This window comes from Exophiala bonariae (genome assembly GCF_035927105.1).
Source record: "Exophiala bonariae strain CCFEE 5792 chromosome Unknown scaffold_68, whole genome shotgun sequence".
In the NCBI taxonomy this organism is placed as follows: Eukaryota; Fungi; Ascomycota; class Eurotiomycetes; order Chaetothyriales; family Herpotrichiellaceae; genus Exophiala; species Exophiala bonariae.
In genome coordinates, this window is record NW_027042543.1 from 1 (window position 1) to 17,909 (window position 17,909).

Here is a 17,909-nt window from a genome sequence, read left to right on the forward strand (position 1 = left end):
GATACGTCCCCCGGGGGGGGGGGGGACGTATCATCTCATTTTGAGTGTCGTCCTCAGCGACAGGCCTGACTACTTTTGCCACGTGGTGAGTCCCGTCTCAAACGATTTTCCTGACTGGATGTCTTCGGAAAAGGACCCAAGCCACGACATAAAGGGTGGCACCAAAAGCTAACAGGACAGTCCATGTCACGAAGCCTTTCAAGTACGCCGGCGCATCAGTCGAAGGATACAGCAGAGAAGCGTAAATAGTCGCTGAGTTTGCCATTGAATTGATCAGAGCAAGAGCAACAGCTCTCTGCTCGGGGTCAATGTTTGACAGAATGTCCGACGCAAAACCCAGTGCGACTGGTGAAGTGGTCCACACCGCCGCTGTGATGAAGCAGAGGAAAACGTATCGCGGAGTATAAGCAAGGATTCCTGCTGCGAGTCCGGCAAAGAGTGAACCAAAGCAAAGTAATCCGCAGCAGACAAGACCGCGATACGCTGGAGCTTTATCCACGAGGACCGCAGTAGGCAAAGCAACGACGAAGGCAACCACGTAGAGCGGCGCCGTCATGAACCTGCAAGGGAAGGTTAGCTGGGACATAGAATAAGATCTGGGTATTCATTTACGCACTGTGCAGTGACATCCGTGTAGCCCAGGCCTTTCACTAACATCGGGTAGAAGTAAGAGAAGCTAAAGGCTCCAATGACACTCATGTAAGGAATTGCGAGCAGCCAAATCCTCCAGCTCATAATGCAATTCCATAGCGTCCGCCAATGACCTACGCGGCCATTTTCTGCCGTATGACTGATATTATCGGCTCTGAGTCGTGCGCACGCGATTTCTCGCTCGGCAGGGGTGAATTTGCGACAATTCGTTGGATAGTCCAGAAGGAAGAATGGGGCCATGAGCCCGACGCTTACGGTTAGAATGCCCTCAACGATGAAGAGCCATCGCCATCCAGCAATACCATGGGTGCCATCGAGACCAGCACTAATTGCTCCTGCAATGATGCCACCAAAAGCGCCAGAGAGAATTCCAGCGCTCAGATAGCATAGAAAGCGCTTTGAACTATGTCATTGTAAGCGTTGGCAACAAGTGTACCATAAATGCCCAGCTTACTGTTCACTCTTACGGTACCAAGTTGATATCATGAAGAGCACTGCGGGCTGATTCTGAGATTAGTGGGGAAAACATTGCTGGGGAATAGGACTTACACTAAATCCAGCCTCAAAGACCCCAAGAACGAATCGAATCAGAATCAGCTGTGTTGGTGTCTGAACTGCAGCCATGGAAGCGGCTACGGCCCCCCATAAAACAACTAGTGTTGAGACATAGATTGAGGGTCGGGTGCGACTGAGGATCATGCTATGATGAGAAAGTCAGTAAACAGACCGCAGAGTAAAGATCCAGACGTATTTTGATGGAATCTCAAAAGTAATGTAAGCAGCGAAGAAGGCGACGATAGTGAGATAATATTGGTAGTCAGTCAGGCCCAGGTCACGTCCCATACCAGCAAGTCTCGCATTTCCAATGTTGCTTCGATCCTGATCAAGCGTGAGCAGTTTGAAGGATGACAGTAGGTCCAACATACCATATAAGAGAAAAGGTAAAGAACCCAAATACTAGGCATCAACCAAAGGTCTATTTTCCTGACGAGTGCTTTCTCCTCAGGTGTCCCCTCAATCCATTGCGGATTCTCGACGTTTTCAACCAGGTCCGTCACGGCCATCGCTCCAGATCCCTTTTCGAGCCTCTCAGAGTGGTCAGACTGCGACATGCTGGGCTGAATAGACAACGAGATGTGGTTCATATATTGCACGAAAGATCTGCTGACTTCTGGACTATCTCTGTGCGAATTTGTTGACAACGGAAAGGAGGAAACGTGCGAGGATCTTATATGGCTGTAATTCATGGCGTCGCGCGGGCTTCCCCAGTCTAACTTAGTCCCCGTTCCCCTCAATTCTAGTTAGGCCAAGCCTCTTGACATTGAATGTAGGTGGTGTCCGAAGCTCGCACGAACCTCCGACCGCCAAGCCGCTGGACTCCCTCAAGGGTCGCGCATTCATCAGCACATCGCCTCTTTTTGCAACTGTGGCACAAACTTCAAAAGCGAGATTTTAGACTTTGAGAAAGTTAACCATGACCTATTTCCGAGGCAGTTTCACGAATCGCTCGCAAGGAGCTACGACCGGCCGATAACTCGGGAGAAATATTGTGAGTCGAGACAGGCTAGGGCGACCACGGAATGAATGAGCAAGACACGATGATCAGGTATTCGGTACGAGGTTGCGCCGCGATTGAAGCTCCTTGCGCCCGACACCAACGTGGTATCTTCATCACGTTGGCAAGGCCAGAGACACCGAGGAGTGTTCGTATTACGATTCAGCCCATCCTTGCCTCGGAGTGGACGGAAGTGGTTTAAGCATCAGGATAAAGCACAGTCGTACAATGCATGGTTCATGCTGCCTATAGTACTTCAGGATGCAGAGGAATTTATTCGAGATTTCTTGTGGCGGCGGTTCCAACGCCTGCTCGGATGTTAAGAGTCGCAAGAAGAAGAGATTATGACTCTTGACTCTTGCCCTGGACTAATCTTTAGCTCAAAACATTACTTTCAATACGCCGCCCAGAACATGCGAGGCCAACTGTGGAACTAATGCTGTATAAATATTGTCCTCTCAATGGGGGAATCGGCTCCCGACGCTTCTAGAACGTGTTTCCACAGTGGCTAGGTTTGTAATGTCCAAGGACCGGTATACCAATTTGCCCTGCCCGTGCCTGCCAACGACACGCGAACGACCGAACCAGGAGAGAAGCCTGCAAGACAGAATAATGCTTTCTGTGAAAGATCGCGACTTAACACGATCGACACTGCCTTGCGTTGCAACACTATGCTTAAGACTAGAATTTACGTAGGCTAGAAGTTAGTGGATACTAATCCCTTACAATTGAGCCGAAGAGCTGGATAGTGCTATTCTAGCGCTTCTCCGCTTTACGGTGTGTGCTGGCAAGTACGCTTAGATACTACGAACATATCGAACACCGTTCGGGGGGTTCCTTAAGTATGATTATTCCTAAGAGTTGCTGTTCTTCCCTAAGATGTCTGGTTGAAACGAAGACCAAGGTCAAAGTGGGCCAGGACCTTAGTCCTGTACGATAGTGTCCGCTCTCATGATGTCTCTTTTGTCCCTTGCTGGGTGTTACATTTAGTAGTTTCCACGAAGGACTACTCTTATCCGACTCTGGGTTCCTAGCTATGACTAACATAGCATATTAGTCTCCTAAGGTGAAGCAGAGTCGGTTAGACTATAGCCCTGACACTGACGCCGTGTTGTAAATTAATGCAGGGAGCTATTTCGCTACGACAGAGCGGCAATCACCATCCTCTGCCAGTGGAGCCAGGTTTGGAAGAAGTTTTGAAACATGCGTACTCTCGGATCCAATTTAATGTAGATACTCATGGCGGACACGACATTAGTCTAAATGCGCGAGTCGTAGCTAGCATACGATACTTCCAACTTTGTCTTCATCCCCAATCCTTGCTGAGTTTGCCACTCTACGATATCGCACGGTCCATGTGACTTTATCACTGATGGAGCTCATCGTGTAGATCGCCCTCCAAAGTTACGGCAGGTCTTCCGAGACGATAGATAACCTTTGCCGTGGTGAAATAACCTTCGTATTCAACAATCTCACCCTCCGGGTCAACGTCAAAATGATAATGACCGCCAGCATGTTGACCGTTCGGGGAGAAACAATGCGTATGCTCCATGCGCAAAGCCATCTTCTTGTCCGGATCTGCCGAGTGGAGCACTGAACAACAAACAGTTGGTATGCTGAAATCTCGATACTCTAGCCAATCATTCAAATGCGTAAAGTTTTTGAAGGGCAGATCTGCAGGGAAATCTGGCATGATGTGGTAATGTATCTTTCCTGATCTCACCAAGAATACGCCACCAAGACTGATTGTCTGCGTGTCCCCATATCTTGCATGAAGTGCTCGTCGGATGCATTCCGTAAAGCTATTCTGTTTACCGATACGCTTGCGTGCTGTAACCTTGATAACCTCGCCAGGCTCGCCCGCAGATCCAAAGAGGTTGATCATCAGAGCGCAGTTCAGCGATGGAGAAGGTATCACACGAACGTCCATGACCTCTGGATCGATTTTTGCGACGTAGCTCCCGTTGTGCACGTTCTCAAAACTTTGTTGCCAGCTGATATTCGGAGTCAACTCACAGTTCTGGCCCACTTGATGAAATGGTCCAGCACCAGCGCCGAGTAGAGAGCCTTTCTCAGGACTCATCTCCATGGCCTTCGCTATGTCCGTCAAAGACCAAATGCTTTCCTTGATTGGCGTGGGAAAGAGGTTAGGCTGACCTCCAACATCTGCCGCCTTCTCGTTCCCTGACAAGCCTTGCATGGCCAGATGGAAGGGCGCTCGCCGGAGGTCCGGACATTGCACAACCTCGACATTAGAATGCTCGAAATTGGCGGCGAGAGGAGCCTTCAGTGCTGCAGTCAATTCCCTCAACGTGGGAGGCGACAATTCGAACTTTTCGGCCTTCATGATACGTGTAGTCGCCTATGTAGTAAATCTGTGTATTCTATGCGCGATGCGAATGCGATGATGCATGCAGTCAAATTATTGACTTCCGAAAGTTTTGCTTGCGTTGTTAGGGTAGGAAGGCAGCCGGGACGGCCTACCTTTAATACCCAGCCCAACTTTCTGGACGGTGGCAAATGCCGTTCGAGTGATGCGAGACCCCAAGAAGGGTTCGTGGAACGTCAACGCAGAGCGTCGGCTTTTCGTACGAAAACCGGGCACCCACTCCTAGTAGTCTCGGCTTTTGATCCGCTCTACATTTTGCCACCCATTTTTTCGAGTTCTCATCACATATCTTCAGTCTGTCCCGATCTTCAAGTCGATTTGTATTATTGTTTCTTTTACATATCTCTCGCTCAACTCCAGCTTTATCGAGTGGATAATTGTGCGTAGCCACACATCACATTTTTTCAACATGATTCACAAAATAAGCACGACTGATGGACTTCCTCCTGAGGTATTTCCACTCTATCCTGATTTGGAAGGCAAAGTCGCACTAGTAACTGGCATCGGTCAAGTCGGGCCGTTGGATAGCCCTTTCTGGGGCAATGGGGCTGCTACCGCTCGTCTTTTAGCCCGGAATGGCGTTTGTATTTTTGGTTGTGACATCAATATTAAGGCCGCGGAGACGACAAAAAAGCGGCTACTGATGGAGACGCCCGATGCAATCGTGGATGTCGTGTCTGCGGATGTCCTAAAGTCAGAGGAAATGGAGGCTCTCGTTGCAAGTGTTGTAGAGAAACATGGTCGAATTGACATTCTCATCAATAATGTCGGCCAGACAACTGCTGGCAATCCGGTAACTATGTCGGAAGAGGTCTGGAGTCGTCAGATTGACATAAATTTGACATCAGTCTATCGACTTTGTCATTACGTCCTACCGATTATGGAGGAACAGGGCTCTGGGAACATTATCAACAATGCTTCAATCACAGCGTTGCGCTATATTGGCAAGCACCAAATCGCATATGCATCGGCCAAGGCGGCTGTCATTCGTTTCACCAAGGCTATTGGTGTGATGTATGCAAAGAAAGGTATACGATCGAATTGCGTGGTTCCAGGGCTGATGTATACTCCTTTGGTCGACAACTTTGCCAACAGTGATGATCCGGCAGACAGGGAGGCAGCCAAGCGTATCCTCGACCACAACTGCCCCATGGGTTGGATGGGCACTGGTTTGGATGTGGCAAATGCTGCAGCCTGGCTTGCGAGCGGCGCTAGCAGGTACGTAACGTCGCACGAGCTCATCGTCGACGGAGGTATAACTGAAAGTACTGGGACTGGATTTTTGGCAGTGTAGATAGAGCCAAATTGTATACCTTCCCACAGACGTTACTGACCATGAAGACACAATAAGACACCTGGTTTCCCAAACAATTCACTTCCCACGAACCTCTCTAGTTTATATCCCGCTGAAAGGTACCTGTAGCCTCCCAGTCGAGCTTTTGAGCGAACAATGAGGCGTCATTGCATTCTATTGGCTGCTGAAAGATATCAAAGGCATCTAGTGTGAACAGATTGTCCATCATGTCAAGCTGGGGAGAAGTGTCCAGACTTATATGGATGTCGCTTGCTTGTTGTTGGTAAGCGCTTGTAGCCAGTCGACCGTGATCCTTTGCAGTTTGCTCTGAGAGGCGAGCTCTCGTGTCTGTGACCATTTTCTCAAGCCCACGGCTGACATGATAGGTCAGGTGTTGCCGCGCTGCACCATGGGAACGCATTGCGAGCCCAAGATTTTCCACGAGGGTAATGTTCTTCACGGCGTCGATGTTGACCATACCTAAGAAGTGAGTATCGACCGCCTTTAGCAAGAACACTGCTGCAAATATGATCATGCCATGGAAATAAAGCGGCATCCCTACCAGCGCATCTCGGAGGCCATTGCGCCCCAAGACAAGCTCCACAGTCGCAGTTGCAGAGTCGATAGCCACGGTTGCGTAATCTCGAACTTCTTGAGAAGCATTACGGGCCGCCTCAACGGACATGCCACGGAATATATAGGAGCACAGATGAAGGCGTGCAAAATGATAATTGAGTATTGCTCCATCAGTAGAGAAGCTGCCGATGTACGGGTTTATTTCTGGTGGCATTAGATTGATACGCAGGAAGCGAGGGGCTTGTGCTTACGCATTCGATTTCCCCAAACCATATACCACCGATCAAGTTCGTGGAAATATGGGCGAAGCTGATGCAGAAAGTGCTGGGGCACGAGCTGGCGTGGGAGGCCATCGAGGATATCTTTAAGCTTTGTGGTAACAGCATAAAGAGCGACTTGGCTTGATACTCGGATGTCCGGCTCCCCACCACCTCCAGCAGCAATAAATCTTTCCCACTCTTGGCAAGGTTCATTTTTGGAGGAGATAATAGCTGGCCGGCCATAGAGTATGCTGGAATGTTGATCCATAACGTACAAGACATACCAGAGCCTGGCTTTGTCCCTGGAAATGGTACATCCTTTGATTGCTTCGTAATATGCTAGGTGATAGTTGAGACTGGTTGCGATCCTGGTTGCATGGCCATGCAAAGTGTACGAGATATTGCCCAACCACCAAGCCCCTATAATGAGCGCTCGTACATCATCGGCACTATGTGCAGTCGCGAACATTTTGGAAGCCACCAGGTTTCGATACTCCATTTGGCATACTCTGAACAGAGACGATGCCTCCGGATCGTGCAGCGCAGCAACAGTACAGACTGCTGCGGTCAAGACCGTTGAACTGCCCCGAAGACTCTCAAGGGACTGGTGCGGGCACATAATGCCGTAGCAGAACCAGCCTAATCTTGAAGTGAAGCTCTGGAAGAAACTCTCGGCGGTCTCCAGCGAGATTAGACCTTGTGCAATAAAGTCCGTTTTGGTATAATCTCTTTGGACAGTCGTGCCTAGAGGGATACTATGTGCTTTGCCTTTGGTGACTTCATAGAGGGAGTTGATTGGCGAGCTATAGATATCACCGTCCGTTTTGTCAACGCTAGACGCTATTGGGACGGCTTCGCCATTGTCATCGTCCACGTTTGAATGATCATCTTGCTGGATCTGGACAGCTGGCTTGGAAGAACTATAAGCAGATAACGGAGGTAAATTTGATGTTCTGAGGAGGATTCCGACCGCCGTCTGCAACTGTGATATGCTGGCTGAGACGCTTTCTTGCCATCTAGTTAGTCAGCTTTGCTCATTCAAGGCGAACAGGTCTAATACTGAGTCGAATCGCCGAGCGCCGGCTGATTGGCACTTGCGACGATACACCTTAACGTCTTCCCTTGGCACCTGCTGCAAGGCGGCTCACCTCCCGGCATGTCGCATTTTAACTGGGTTTGCATCAGCTGGATTGTGCTCTCTGAACAGTATTGACTCACCTTTTGAGTCCGGCAGGTCGTGCAAGCTTTGACTTTCCTAATGCCCGACGGTGCGGGCTCCGCAGCTGTAGTCGCTTGTCGCGCCGAGTACTTCTCACTTCCCTCTGGCATACTGGGGTGTCTACTTCTAAGTCGACCACTTTGACTCGATGAATTTGCGTTGCCTTAGAAGCTGATTAAGATAGTGGCCAATGTTAACTACTGCTCAGGGATGTGTGTGACGTGTAAGGAGTAAACTCCGTTTCTCCGAGAAAGCTTGGCTAGTATATCTACCCCGCATTACGGTAGGCCCTTAGACTGGTTTTGGTCATACCATATTGTCGTTGGTACGCCGAGGTGCTAAGCTCGATTTACTCTCCGAGTAGGTAGGCAATGAAACAGACTATATCGGTAACGTCTATCCCGTCGTCCAACTATTTTGAGCTGCTAGCGGGCAGCAAAGCATCCCCTACGCGTTGTGAGCCGGGATTGGCGCGAGTCGTTCAGGTAAACATCAAACATTATTCTGGTGATGCAGCATTGGATGTGACTCTATATTCGACTTGATCTAGTATGTTTGCTTGACGCGTAGCCTGTGGTTAAGTTCGGTCGTCCAGAATGACATGTAGAAGGCAGTCGTAGGAACGATAAGGCTTGGCTATTTAACCATATCACGTGTTGCTTGCTGGAGATCATTTCCATAGAATAGATATTTGATAGGCCGAGAAGCTCAGCCCCGGGCATAATATCTAGAGGCGGGGGCCAGGGTGTTCGAATACCTCACGTCTTAGTTTCCCTGTCAACTTACATTCTCAGTCACAAACTGCTTCGGGATTGCTTACCAGAGTGTATAGTTATTCAACTAATGTCGTGATTCTTCATCATAACGCTGTTTAATTTCCATCGGTAACGCTTCAAACCTTTCTTCTGAGTTAGAAGAAGAGGCGTTTCTCGGCAATAATTTACTGATCGTTCTACTACGCTGTTTAGTGATAAAGGCGGAGGATAATGTACAGATTTTCAAGCATCTTCTGAACAGTCAAGGAGATCTCCATCGTCCAAAACAAGCAGAATCCAATGCGGCTAAATAGGAAAGAAGCCTGGTGCTGTCTTAGTGCCTCTTTGTGAGTAAGCGATACTTTGAAGATTGCAACGTTTTGCTGCGTCAACGTTCAATGATCATTCTGTGATCTCTTGCTAAAGAATCTCGCTCCTGTTCGAGCAGCTTGTTTTCAATACCTCACAATCCAGGATAAGCTGTCGTCCTTCGGTAAACTTTCTGTCCCCGAATTTAGCTTCACCAATAACGTATTGAACGAAAGGTAGGCTTTTCTGAGTAGATATTTTGACAGGGTCACCGTTCAAGGACTGGGAATAACTATAAATACGGAGTCAGCTAGTCCGAGCTTTGACTGTAACTGAAATAGCCAGTCCACCTTCTCCTTCATTTGACTGAAGCAAACCAATTCGCCAGCTGTGTCTACACCGAGATACTTTGCAGAAGATAAACGACGCCATATGGAGTCGTCTAATAAAATGTAGAAGTAAAGAAACTACCGAACAAACCTAGAATATAATTCCTACATCTTATGTTTATACGCCTTGACTCTACGCTATATATATCTAGTTTTTTGTTGTTATCATTCTCTAGTAGACTAGAGAAAATGTAGAGTACTGGTGTTATGAGCTATAAAGCAATTCACTATTAGTAGATCACACGGCCTAATGGGTTGGAGTACTATAATCATCACTTATCCTTCTTTTTAAACTTGCCGCAACGACAAGAGGTGTGTCTAAATTGATATAGAAGCTACAAGACGACGGTAAGGTGAATTCTTAATAAATTTGGATGAGCTAGATTACTAAAGCATATCTCAAGTCGCTTGTCTTAAGTAATTCTGATTTCTCATTTCGAGGATCAGGTATAGTTCAAAGCGACTTCTTCCAGTCGTTCCATCAATACCCTGCAGCTTTTAGTTTAAAAGCCTGCACACGGGACTTCCGCAACTTCATTCCCAACTGCTCCGAAGACTTTTCCTCCAGATCTAGGATCATCCACAAGGCGAAGGATCGCTGCCACCACGTTCTCGACCGGTGTAAACAGTTCACGAGGAAAGCCGGCCCAGTCCTCTGTTAAGTTTGTCCGTATAGTACTGGGGCAAAACAAGCGACCCGGATCTTGTCACGTTTCCACATAAGAGGTGCCAGAGATCTGCCTAATCCAAGAACGGCGTATATGACCGCAGCGTATGATGGAAAACCTGGTGCAGGGTGTAGTGAGGATGTTGAAGCGGTCAAAACCAAAATCGGAGAAACTCTAGACTTTGTTGAGGCGAAAATAATGCTGAGCCAAACTACATGAACTCTTTCATATAAGCTCTCCTAGTATCTTTTTAAATAATAAAGGTTCGAGGTTTACATTTTGTTCAGGTCTAGATCTGAATAATCAGGAAGTCTAAAGGTTAGCGTACCTACAATTATAATTGAGATCGATTATTCCAAACTGTCCACGGGTAGATAACATCACGCCTATAATCAATGATCGCCATCAAGTAAGCTTTTCACAAGCTTTTAGAAGGCCAGAGCTTGGTGGCTTTATTTCACACAGCTGAAGGCTTACTTTCGATTGGAATCTACGGGAGGGTATTCCTCCAGCCAGACTTCTAGTCCGATCTTCGTAAAATCTAGGCTTATAAAGTGGAATAAGCGGGTGCGATGGGCGAGGTCTAATAGATTATAGCTTTATCTTCATGACCAGAAAAATGCGATCCCCCAATGGCTAATGCCAAGTCAGGTAGCCATAAGGAAGGTTTAAGACAACTTGAGCACCCTCATTTAGTATCTACCTTTTAATTGGAGCTACTTCGTCTATCCTAGGCGATACTCCTTGCGTCTAGAACGGCTTCCCTTTTACAGATCCCTTATTCATCACCGCTAGCTATGTCTTCCTTATATCTCGTGTTCTTCTTCTTAGTGTAAACAAGGTAGATCGCCGCTAGGTATGGTCTAGAACAATATATCTCTCCCGCTTAAGATTATCCTTACGATCTGGGAAAGTAAAAAGTTACGCTCTAATAAACCTAAGATGAATTGACATCTTTAGTATTGCCCGATTAGCGCATTAGGAATCTAGGTCCTTAAGTTTTTAGCTCTCTCCCCTCATTATATAAGTCTCCCATTATAAGTAGAGTAGGATATCCATCAGGGGAATTATATCTCTATCTACCAAAACTTTGTAAGTCAGTAAAAATGATGAACAGTCTAGTTTTGTTCCTTACTTCTCTGAATATTGTCCTCAATGTTGCTTCACCTACTCTCCAAGAGCGCGGCGGTGGTATTTGTTCAAGTGGGCTGTATGGAGAACTTATTCCAGTCCTAGCAACATATCCAATTGCACAGACGTTCTGCTCACAAGTATTCCCGATCAAATGTACTTTGCAGTTAGCCGTGTCAAAACGTTCTGCTGCTCCCACGACGAAAGCCTTATCCATGACAAAAGCCACCTCATCCAGGACGAAAGCCCCGTCAACGACCAAAGCCGCCCCATCCACGACTAAGGCTTCCATTAACTCTCAGGCTTCCGCGTGGTCCAAATGCCAGGGGCAGCCACGCGATGTGATCTCGACCCTATGCTCTTGTATTGAAACACCAATTGTAAGTGGTACAAATCTATGATCTAGGTAGATTATCTTATTAAGATCAAAAAGCTATGTCCAACATCGAAATCGCCCACTAAGACTACATCCACAACACTTAAAACTTCTTTAACGACAGCGAGTTTGACGATGACAACGACTACTACCACGACCACTACTACCACGACCACCACTACTACTACCACCACCACTACCACCACTACTACCACTACTACTACAACAACAACTTCTGCTCCGGCTCCAACTAGCGACTGCATGAACTCTCAACAATACCAAGCGGATGAACTATGCGGCTGCTCATATTATACCTTTTGTGGCGTTAAAGCAGCATATCTTACTGGTACACTTACATTAGGCACTTTCTCCTTAGTAAGTATAACCGAAAACCATGTCGATTATTGCCTAGACCGATGCGATGAACTACTCAACTGCTTTAGTGTCGTTGTGGACGTCTTGGCGCAGACCTGCACTTTATACAATGAGCGGAGTGATACCGGAGGCTCTGACGATAACTTCGACTATGCCCAGAGAACTAATAACGGGCCAGATTCGTGTGTAAATAATGCTGGTTGTTTAGCGGCAGATCCGGATTCTTAAAAGAGGCGAGTAGAGTATAGTCTAAAGTCAATTGAATGAAATATACCTTGCGTACCATTTATTGCAATTTTCGCCGCTCGACCTATGTATCTCGTGAGTGGGCGGCCGCCATTTACATCTAGCGGTATTCGTGCTTCGAAACTTCCGCCCTACGAAAAGTTCGGTGCTGCTTGCATCGCGATTTTCGTGCAGCACGGCAGCGTCGTATGGGACGACACACTATAATGCCAGAATGATAAACCTAATTCTCTTCGATAATGTGGTCACCGCCGACGAGGCCATTACTCGGATTGAAGCTAAGTCAGGTAGCAAGGCTACATGAGGTTGTGGCTCTACTCATCAGCAGCCGCGCTGTTCTAGTCTAAGCAGGCATATACTAAGTCTGTGAATCGACTAGTAATTCTGTACAAGATTGCCAGCTCGCTAGTATACCCTATAGAACGTATCGATACCGAAAATTAAATTCCTCGTAGAGAAATAGGAGTAAAAACCTTTAGGATTTGAGTTAGGATCTCTGGGGTTCTAGAATCGACTTATCTTTACAAAATTTTGCAAAATTCCTTGTTCGCCTAGGGCTATCCAAGAATGGGCGGCCGCTGTTCACGTGTCGTGTTATTCTTGCTTCGACCTCAACAGTGCCATGCCGTAGCTGCTGACTATAAGATATAAGGACATGACGTCGCGAAACCGAATGACAGCATCAAGGCCGATCAAGTCTCCACAACTTCGCTAGTACCCCTCCATTAACACAATCCTTCTTTTTATCTCCCCCTCCGAGTTGCGTTTGCATGGTGCCCAACGGGAGTATAAGCAGCTATCGACTTTCCATGTTAAAAACCATCGACACTAATGGAGCTCAGGGTTTTAAGTGAAAAATCATTAAATTTCATACTTTATTGGGGATCTTCTTTTGAATTAGACCAGCTTTTTCCTCCTAAAATAGTAAAGTGAATAGGTCGACGGTGAGCGCTATAACATTAGTAGTGAGGTTCATGAGCAGAGACTCATTAGAATCGAAGACTTGATCGAGTTAACTGCATATAATCCGGGCTGCATATGGAAAATGTACAAGTCATATAATGGGACTGTAGGCCTAGGAGATGGATTAGCTAAGAACGACCGAGGGATGGGGCAAGGCTAGTGATAGTCAATTGCACTCGAGATCCTAACCAGGTCCACTTACCCGCTCAATTTCAAAACACGTAATTGAGCTGGATATCCCTAGACCTCATATCCTAAGGACGTAAGACAGGACTAAATTAAGGGAACGTATACGGTACTCTTGCAAGGAAAGCGTCGACTCTCTTATGTGGAAAACCTGCTTTCACACTGTATGCTTGCTTAACAAAGAGTCTGCGGCATTGTAGGGAGCATAGCACTTCTCTACGCGTCTCAATTTTCTCCCCATAACTCAGCTATGGGTATTTCCTTCCCATGGGAAAGACGCCTTACTGAGGTCCTCTAGCTTTAAGGCTCTCATATATTCTTCCACAGAGATATTTTTCACTCCCGGATACCTCTTATTATCGTAGTTCGGACCCATTAGCGCTTGACCACTTAAAGTAAAATAGTGATACCAACTTTGCGTGTTCTGTTAGTATTCCTCTACATGTTCAATAAAGATCAGCTTACTTGAACACATATTTGTAGAAGTCTGCGCCATAGTTCTGCCGTTCATGGACCATTATAGCGCTCAACTCTTCCAGCGACCCATTGTGATGCATATTGGGCGCCTTACCATAAACCTTCTGCATGGTTTTGGCCATATTCCTAATACTGATGACATCCCCAACAACTAGAGTAGTCAGATCTGCGAATAAGAATAAGCGTAATCGGGAAGATCTTACAGCGCAGAATACCCACTGCTTCACGATCAAGACATACGGCTGCTGTATATTGCGCAGAGTTCAGATATGAGGTACACTCCCACATCTCGTCCCCAGTGCCCCAATAGTTGAATGTCAAGTTCTCTTGATCCCAGATTCTGAAGAACGGCGCGAAGATAACGTCGGTGAATCCTCCGATCAGTATATGGACTCCCCTTATGTTCGCCTTTGTTGCGAGATATTCGTGAACACGCTGACAAGACTCTTTGGCAAACAATTTGCCCATTTCAAGCTTTGTCCAGTCCAGGGACCAGTCCGATGCAATGTAACGTGGAACCCCCTCCTCCTCAGCCACATCGATCAGAATTTTCTGACCTTGAATCATCAGGTGGTCATCGCCGAGATAACAACAGCAGACCACATCTGCACCACGGACGAACTGACGGATTCTGTCAACATCAAAGGCATCGCCTTGAAACAAGTTGACACTTGACAGGGATGGATCATCGACCTTTGAAGGCTCGCGCGCTAAGCCTCGCAACTTCACTTCGGGCAACGCTTTCAGTAAGCAAAGAGCCAGAAGTCGGCCAAACTTTCCCGTGATTCCTGCTATTGCAATGGTCATTGACGCCATGACCGAGAAACTTGTGAAATGGCGGTGGAGCAGCAGAAAAGAAGTCAAACTTCCCAAATGTGCTATTATATCTAGACCAACAGCAATGCTCTCAACCGAGTCAATGTCTTAATTGCAATTTGGTTCAGCGAAATTGAATGCTGGAGCCTACTGATGACAAATCAACGACCGGTTGTGTTACCCATGTCTGTCTCTCAGCATATCGGAGGCACATAAATTAGTGACTTAATGTATCCTGACTACCCAACAGAAATCGCTCTTGAGTGTCTTTTCCGATCACGTGACCACGATTGTCGGACGCTCCATGGTATAGTTTAAGTAGTCAAACTGAAAGTGCACTTTTAATGTCTTGAGAACGCTGAGGTGTGTGATTGAAAGCTCGCCTAAAACATTTCATAGGAATTTTTGAAAACTTTGATTCAATGCAATGGCTGAGTTTCCGATAAATTTGAAGCACTCTGGGGTCTACCACGTCCCAGAGATCACTCATTGTGCAATCGAGAAAGTCGCTTCCTTGCTTCAGCAGAATCATGAAGAATTTCACGTCTATTGGAATTTCAAAGGCTATCATAACCATCAAGTTCATTATCTTCTGACGGCGTTCGCTCTCGGTGCAGATCCCAGCGAGTTGCAAACAGCATTTGATATCAATACTGGGTATCAACGGCCACGGCTTCCGCTCGACGAAGAGTTGATTGAGAAACTATCAGATAGAAGATATTTCAAGTCATTATTAGGGTATGATGCTTGGTTCAACGACTATACTACCTTCTTCAAACGAAAGTTTGAGCTAGAAGGATGGCAGAATGTTGTCAATGAATACCTCTTCTCGGGTAGTGACATTGCGGATGAATTACTGGTGAGGCTTTTTTCTGGTAGGCACATATCATATTTCACTACTTGGATCAATACTGGCTGACACAGATTCCCAAAAGGAGTCCTTCATCCTCTTATTCACTTCGGATTCGGAATCGAGTTTCAGCAGCCTGCGATAATTGCTGAGGGATTAGCACAAGCTGTTTGTCACAGTGCCTTCTTTAAACCTTTCCTCCTCGCCTCGGAGCGACTAGCACAAACTCAGAGGAAGGAAGATTCTAGCTCTTTAGTGGATCTATTGAGTGAGATTAGACAAGATGCTGATCTCTATGACGAAGCATACTGGGACGGTGGTGATTCTTTGAACGAGAAGATTGTGGCTGATGCACCGGAAAAGCTTTGTGCAATTGCCGCCAAGTGGAGAGTAAGTGTTGAGGAAATCGAGGTAAAGACCGCCGAGATAGTCAATGCCACCGCCTGGATGACCGGCGCCGCACAGCGACTGGGAAAGACAATCAAGCTAGACTTCTTCTTTATTCATAGTGTTAATGCTTCCATTTTTCTCACAGCATTCAACAAACAGTCTTGGCTAAGCGCTGAAAATAAGGCCCGGCTTCTGGAGTGGAAAGGAAGGATCGATTTACTCAACTACGCTTCTCGACTAGCACCAGAGCTGCACCCCGAGGAAATAACCAAATATACGCCACTACAGAAACTTTTGACGTGGCCTCTACTGATTGAGAAAACAAATCGACTAACACATGATGATGGACACATTGCTAAATTGATTCGCACACTGGCTCACGGGCAAGGAATATGCCAGGCTTACGAAGCGTGTCCAGAAACCGCTGCAAAATTCCCATTGAAAAGTCAGGGTTGGATACAGATTGCAAACATGGCGATAGATACGACTACCGAAACAAGGACCCCTGATCGTTGGGTTAGAGGAGCAGGCGGAGCAAAGAATTGGGAGAAATTTGCTGATCGGGGATAGTAACTCAGCTTATTGTCTAGTGTGTGAAGGCTAGACACTACAATAGGATTAAGTATTTGTATTCTCTTAAGAAACAAGCAGGTGGAAGTGAGGGGCGACTCCTTGATTTTCTATGGCGCTGGATCGCCAAACGAGTCAAAGGTGTAACTCTGCAAGCTGCTGATGACATTAAGAAATTGGGGTTGATGACATTGAGTGGCTCAGCCTCAATTTCTCAATAGCATCTAACCGGGAGCTCGATCAGAAGTAACTCATAGCGACCCTCGGCGTGCCCGAGTCTGACGACCCTATTGCCTCTTGATTGGCCGTGGGCTTAAAACCACCGCTAACCAGTTGGTTACCCCGCAAACCCCTCGATAACTTCTGTCGTTTACAAAGTCCTCAGGCCTTGTTTTGGTCATATATTTTTCAGTTCTCGAGATCTCGACAATATTATCGAGATCTACTATCAACGCTGATTGGCGGATGTCATCTTACCAGGTCAAGGATATTTTTGCACAGAGTTCGATCGACTACTTGTATCGCTGAAGCGTTGATACCAAGGGTCCCAACAATGGGTAGATCAAGCACCAGCTGCGATGAATGCCAGCGTCAGCGTCTTGGATGCAATGCTATCCAGCAGCGCGGGCTACCTTGCTTCAATTGCGTCCGTAGACGTACAACATGCTCAATGACATTGAAGAAGACTGCAACAAATGGTCGCGCAGGAGTGTCTGTCACTGGAAAAGAACATCCTCCAGAAAATGAAAATCTAATCGAGCAGCCAGATATAGCAAGAATCTCGAATGAAGCGCAAGATTACTATAATGCACAAGATGACGCACTGCCGACGTCTCAGTCATTCTCTCCGCACAGCGCAACCTCAGTATCATCGCCAAGGCTCTCGGACTCATTGGCAAAGTATCAACAAGTCTGGAGACTCCATCACCTACTTTGGAACGTGTTCACTTCTATTCTGGAGCCCCGCATCGGACTATATATTGGAGGCGCTGGTTCTCCATTCACTGGCACGACTTTGGTGTGTCCAAATACCCTCTACCTTTTACACGGTTGACCAATATCTAGACTCCAACGCGAATTTCCAGATTGATGATTGAACTAGATAACCACACTTCCACTTCCGCTCAGGGAGTCGGAACTACCCCTGTCGCTTTAGGTGGGGGTGAGAGTGAGCGCAGTGCGAATTGTATAATCAGTCGAGCATTGATATATGCTGTCTATGCATATGCTGTTCGGTGGCTCGACCTCAGCGACAATCAACATCAAAGCCCACGGTTGCAACAGAGGTTGACTGAACTAAAGCACGACCTTTCTAACAACCTCTGGCTTCAAGCACGAACACAAATATATCTGATTTTGTCGAGACCTTCATATCGCTCAATCCTGGCTTTATATCTCTTCGCCATGATTCCAAGTTCACCAAGGAAAACAGGTGACAACCTTGAGGATCACTGCATAGAGGCA

At 46.8% G+C, this 17,909-nt stretch overlaps 6 protein-coding genes across 6 annotated transcripts; 2 read left to right on the plus strand and 4 right to left on the minus strand.

Moving 5' to 3' along the window:
* Positions 1-97: 97 nt before the first annotated feature.
* Positions 98-1,350, minus strand: LTR84_012005 (uncharacterized protein; the record flags this gene model as incomplete). Its single annotated transcript, XM_064855531.1, has 4 exons — positions 98-560; positions 617-1,054; positions 1,106-1,152; positions 1,201-1,350. The coding sequence occupies 4 exons, from the start codon at positions 1,348-1,350 to the stop codon at positions 98-100; spliced, it is 1,098 nt and encodes a 365-aa protein (XP_064699807.1).
* A 2,222-nt stretch (positions 1,351-3,572) lies between these two features.
* Positions 3,573-4,553, minus strand: LTR84_012006 (uncharacterized protein; the record flags this gene model as incomplete). The annotated part of the gene is made up of 1 exon (XM_064855532.1): positions 3,573-4,553. The coding sequence occupies one exon, from the start codon at positions 4,551-4,553 to the stop codon at positions 3,573-3,575; it is 981 nt and encodes a 326-aa protein (XP_064699808.1).
* Positions 4,554-5,004: 451 nt separating this feature from the next.
* Positions 5,005-5,889, plus strand: LTR84_012007 (uncharacterized protein; the record flags this gene model as incomplete). The annotated part of the gene is made up of 1 exon (XM_064855533.1): positions 5,005-5,889. One exon carries the CDS (start codon positions 5,005-5,007, stop codon positions 5,887-5,889), a length of 885 nt encoding a protein of 294 aa, XP_064699809.1.
* A 97-nt stretch (positions 5,890-5,986) lies between these two features.
* On the minus strand, positions 5,987-8,054 carry LTR84_012008 (uncharacterized protein; the record flags this gene model as incomplete). Its single annotated transcript, XM_064855534.1, has 4 exons — positions 5,987-6,669; positions 6,717-7,733; positions 7,874-7,895; positions 7,944-8,054. The coding sequence occupies 4 exons, from the start codon at positions 8,052-8,054 to the stop codon at positions 5,987-5,989; spliced, it is 1,833 nt and encodes a 610-aa protein (XP_064699810.1).
* Positions 8,055-13,803: 5,749 nt separating this feature from the next.
* LTR84_012009 (uncharacterized protein) lies at positions 13,804-14,635 on the minus strand (the record flags this gene model as incomplete). Its single annotated transcript, XM_064855535.1, has 2 exons — positions 13,804-13,970; positions 14,023-14,635. 2 exons carry the CDS (start codon positions 14,633-14,635, stop codon positions 13,804-13,806), a joined length of 780 nt encoding a protein of 259 aa, XP_064699811.1.
* Positions 14,636-15,062: 427 nt separating this feature from the next.
* Positions 15,063-16,445, plus strand: LTR84_012010 (uncharacterized protein; the record flags this gene model as incomplete). Its single annotated transcript, XM_064855536.1, has 2 exons — positions 15,063-15,510; positions 15,571-16,445. The coding sequence occupies 2 exons, from the start codon at positions 15,063-15,065 to the stop codon at positions 16,443-16,445; spliced, it is 1,323 nt and encodes a 440-aa protein (XP_064699812.1).
* Positions 16,446-17,909: the final 1,464 nt, after the last annotated feature.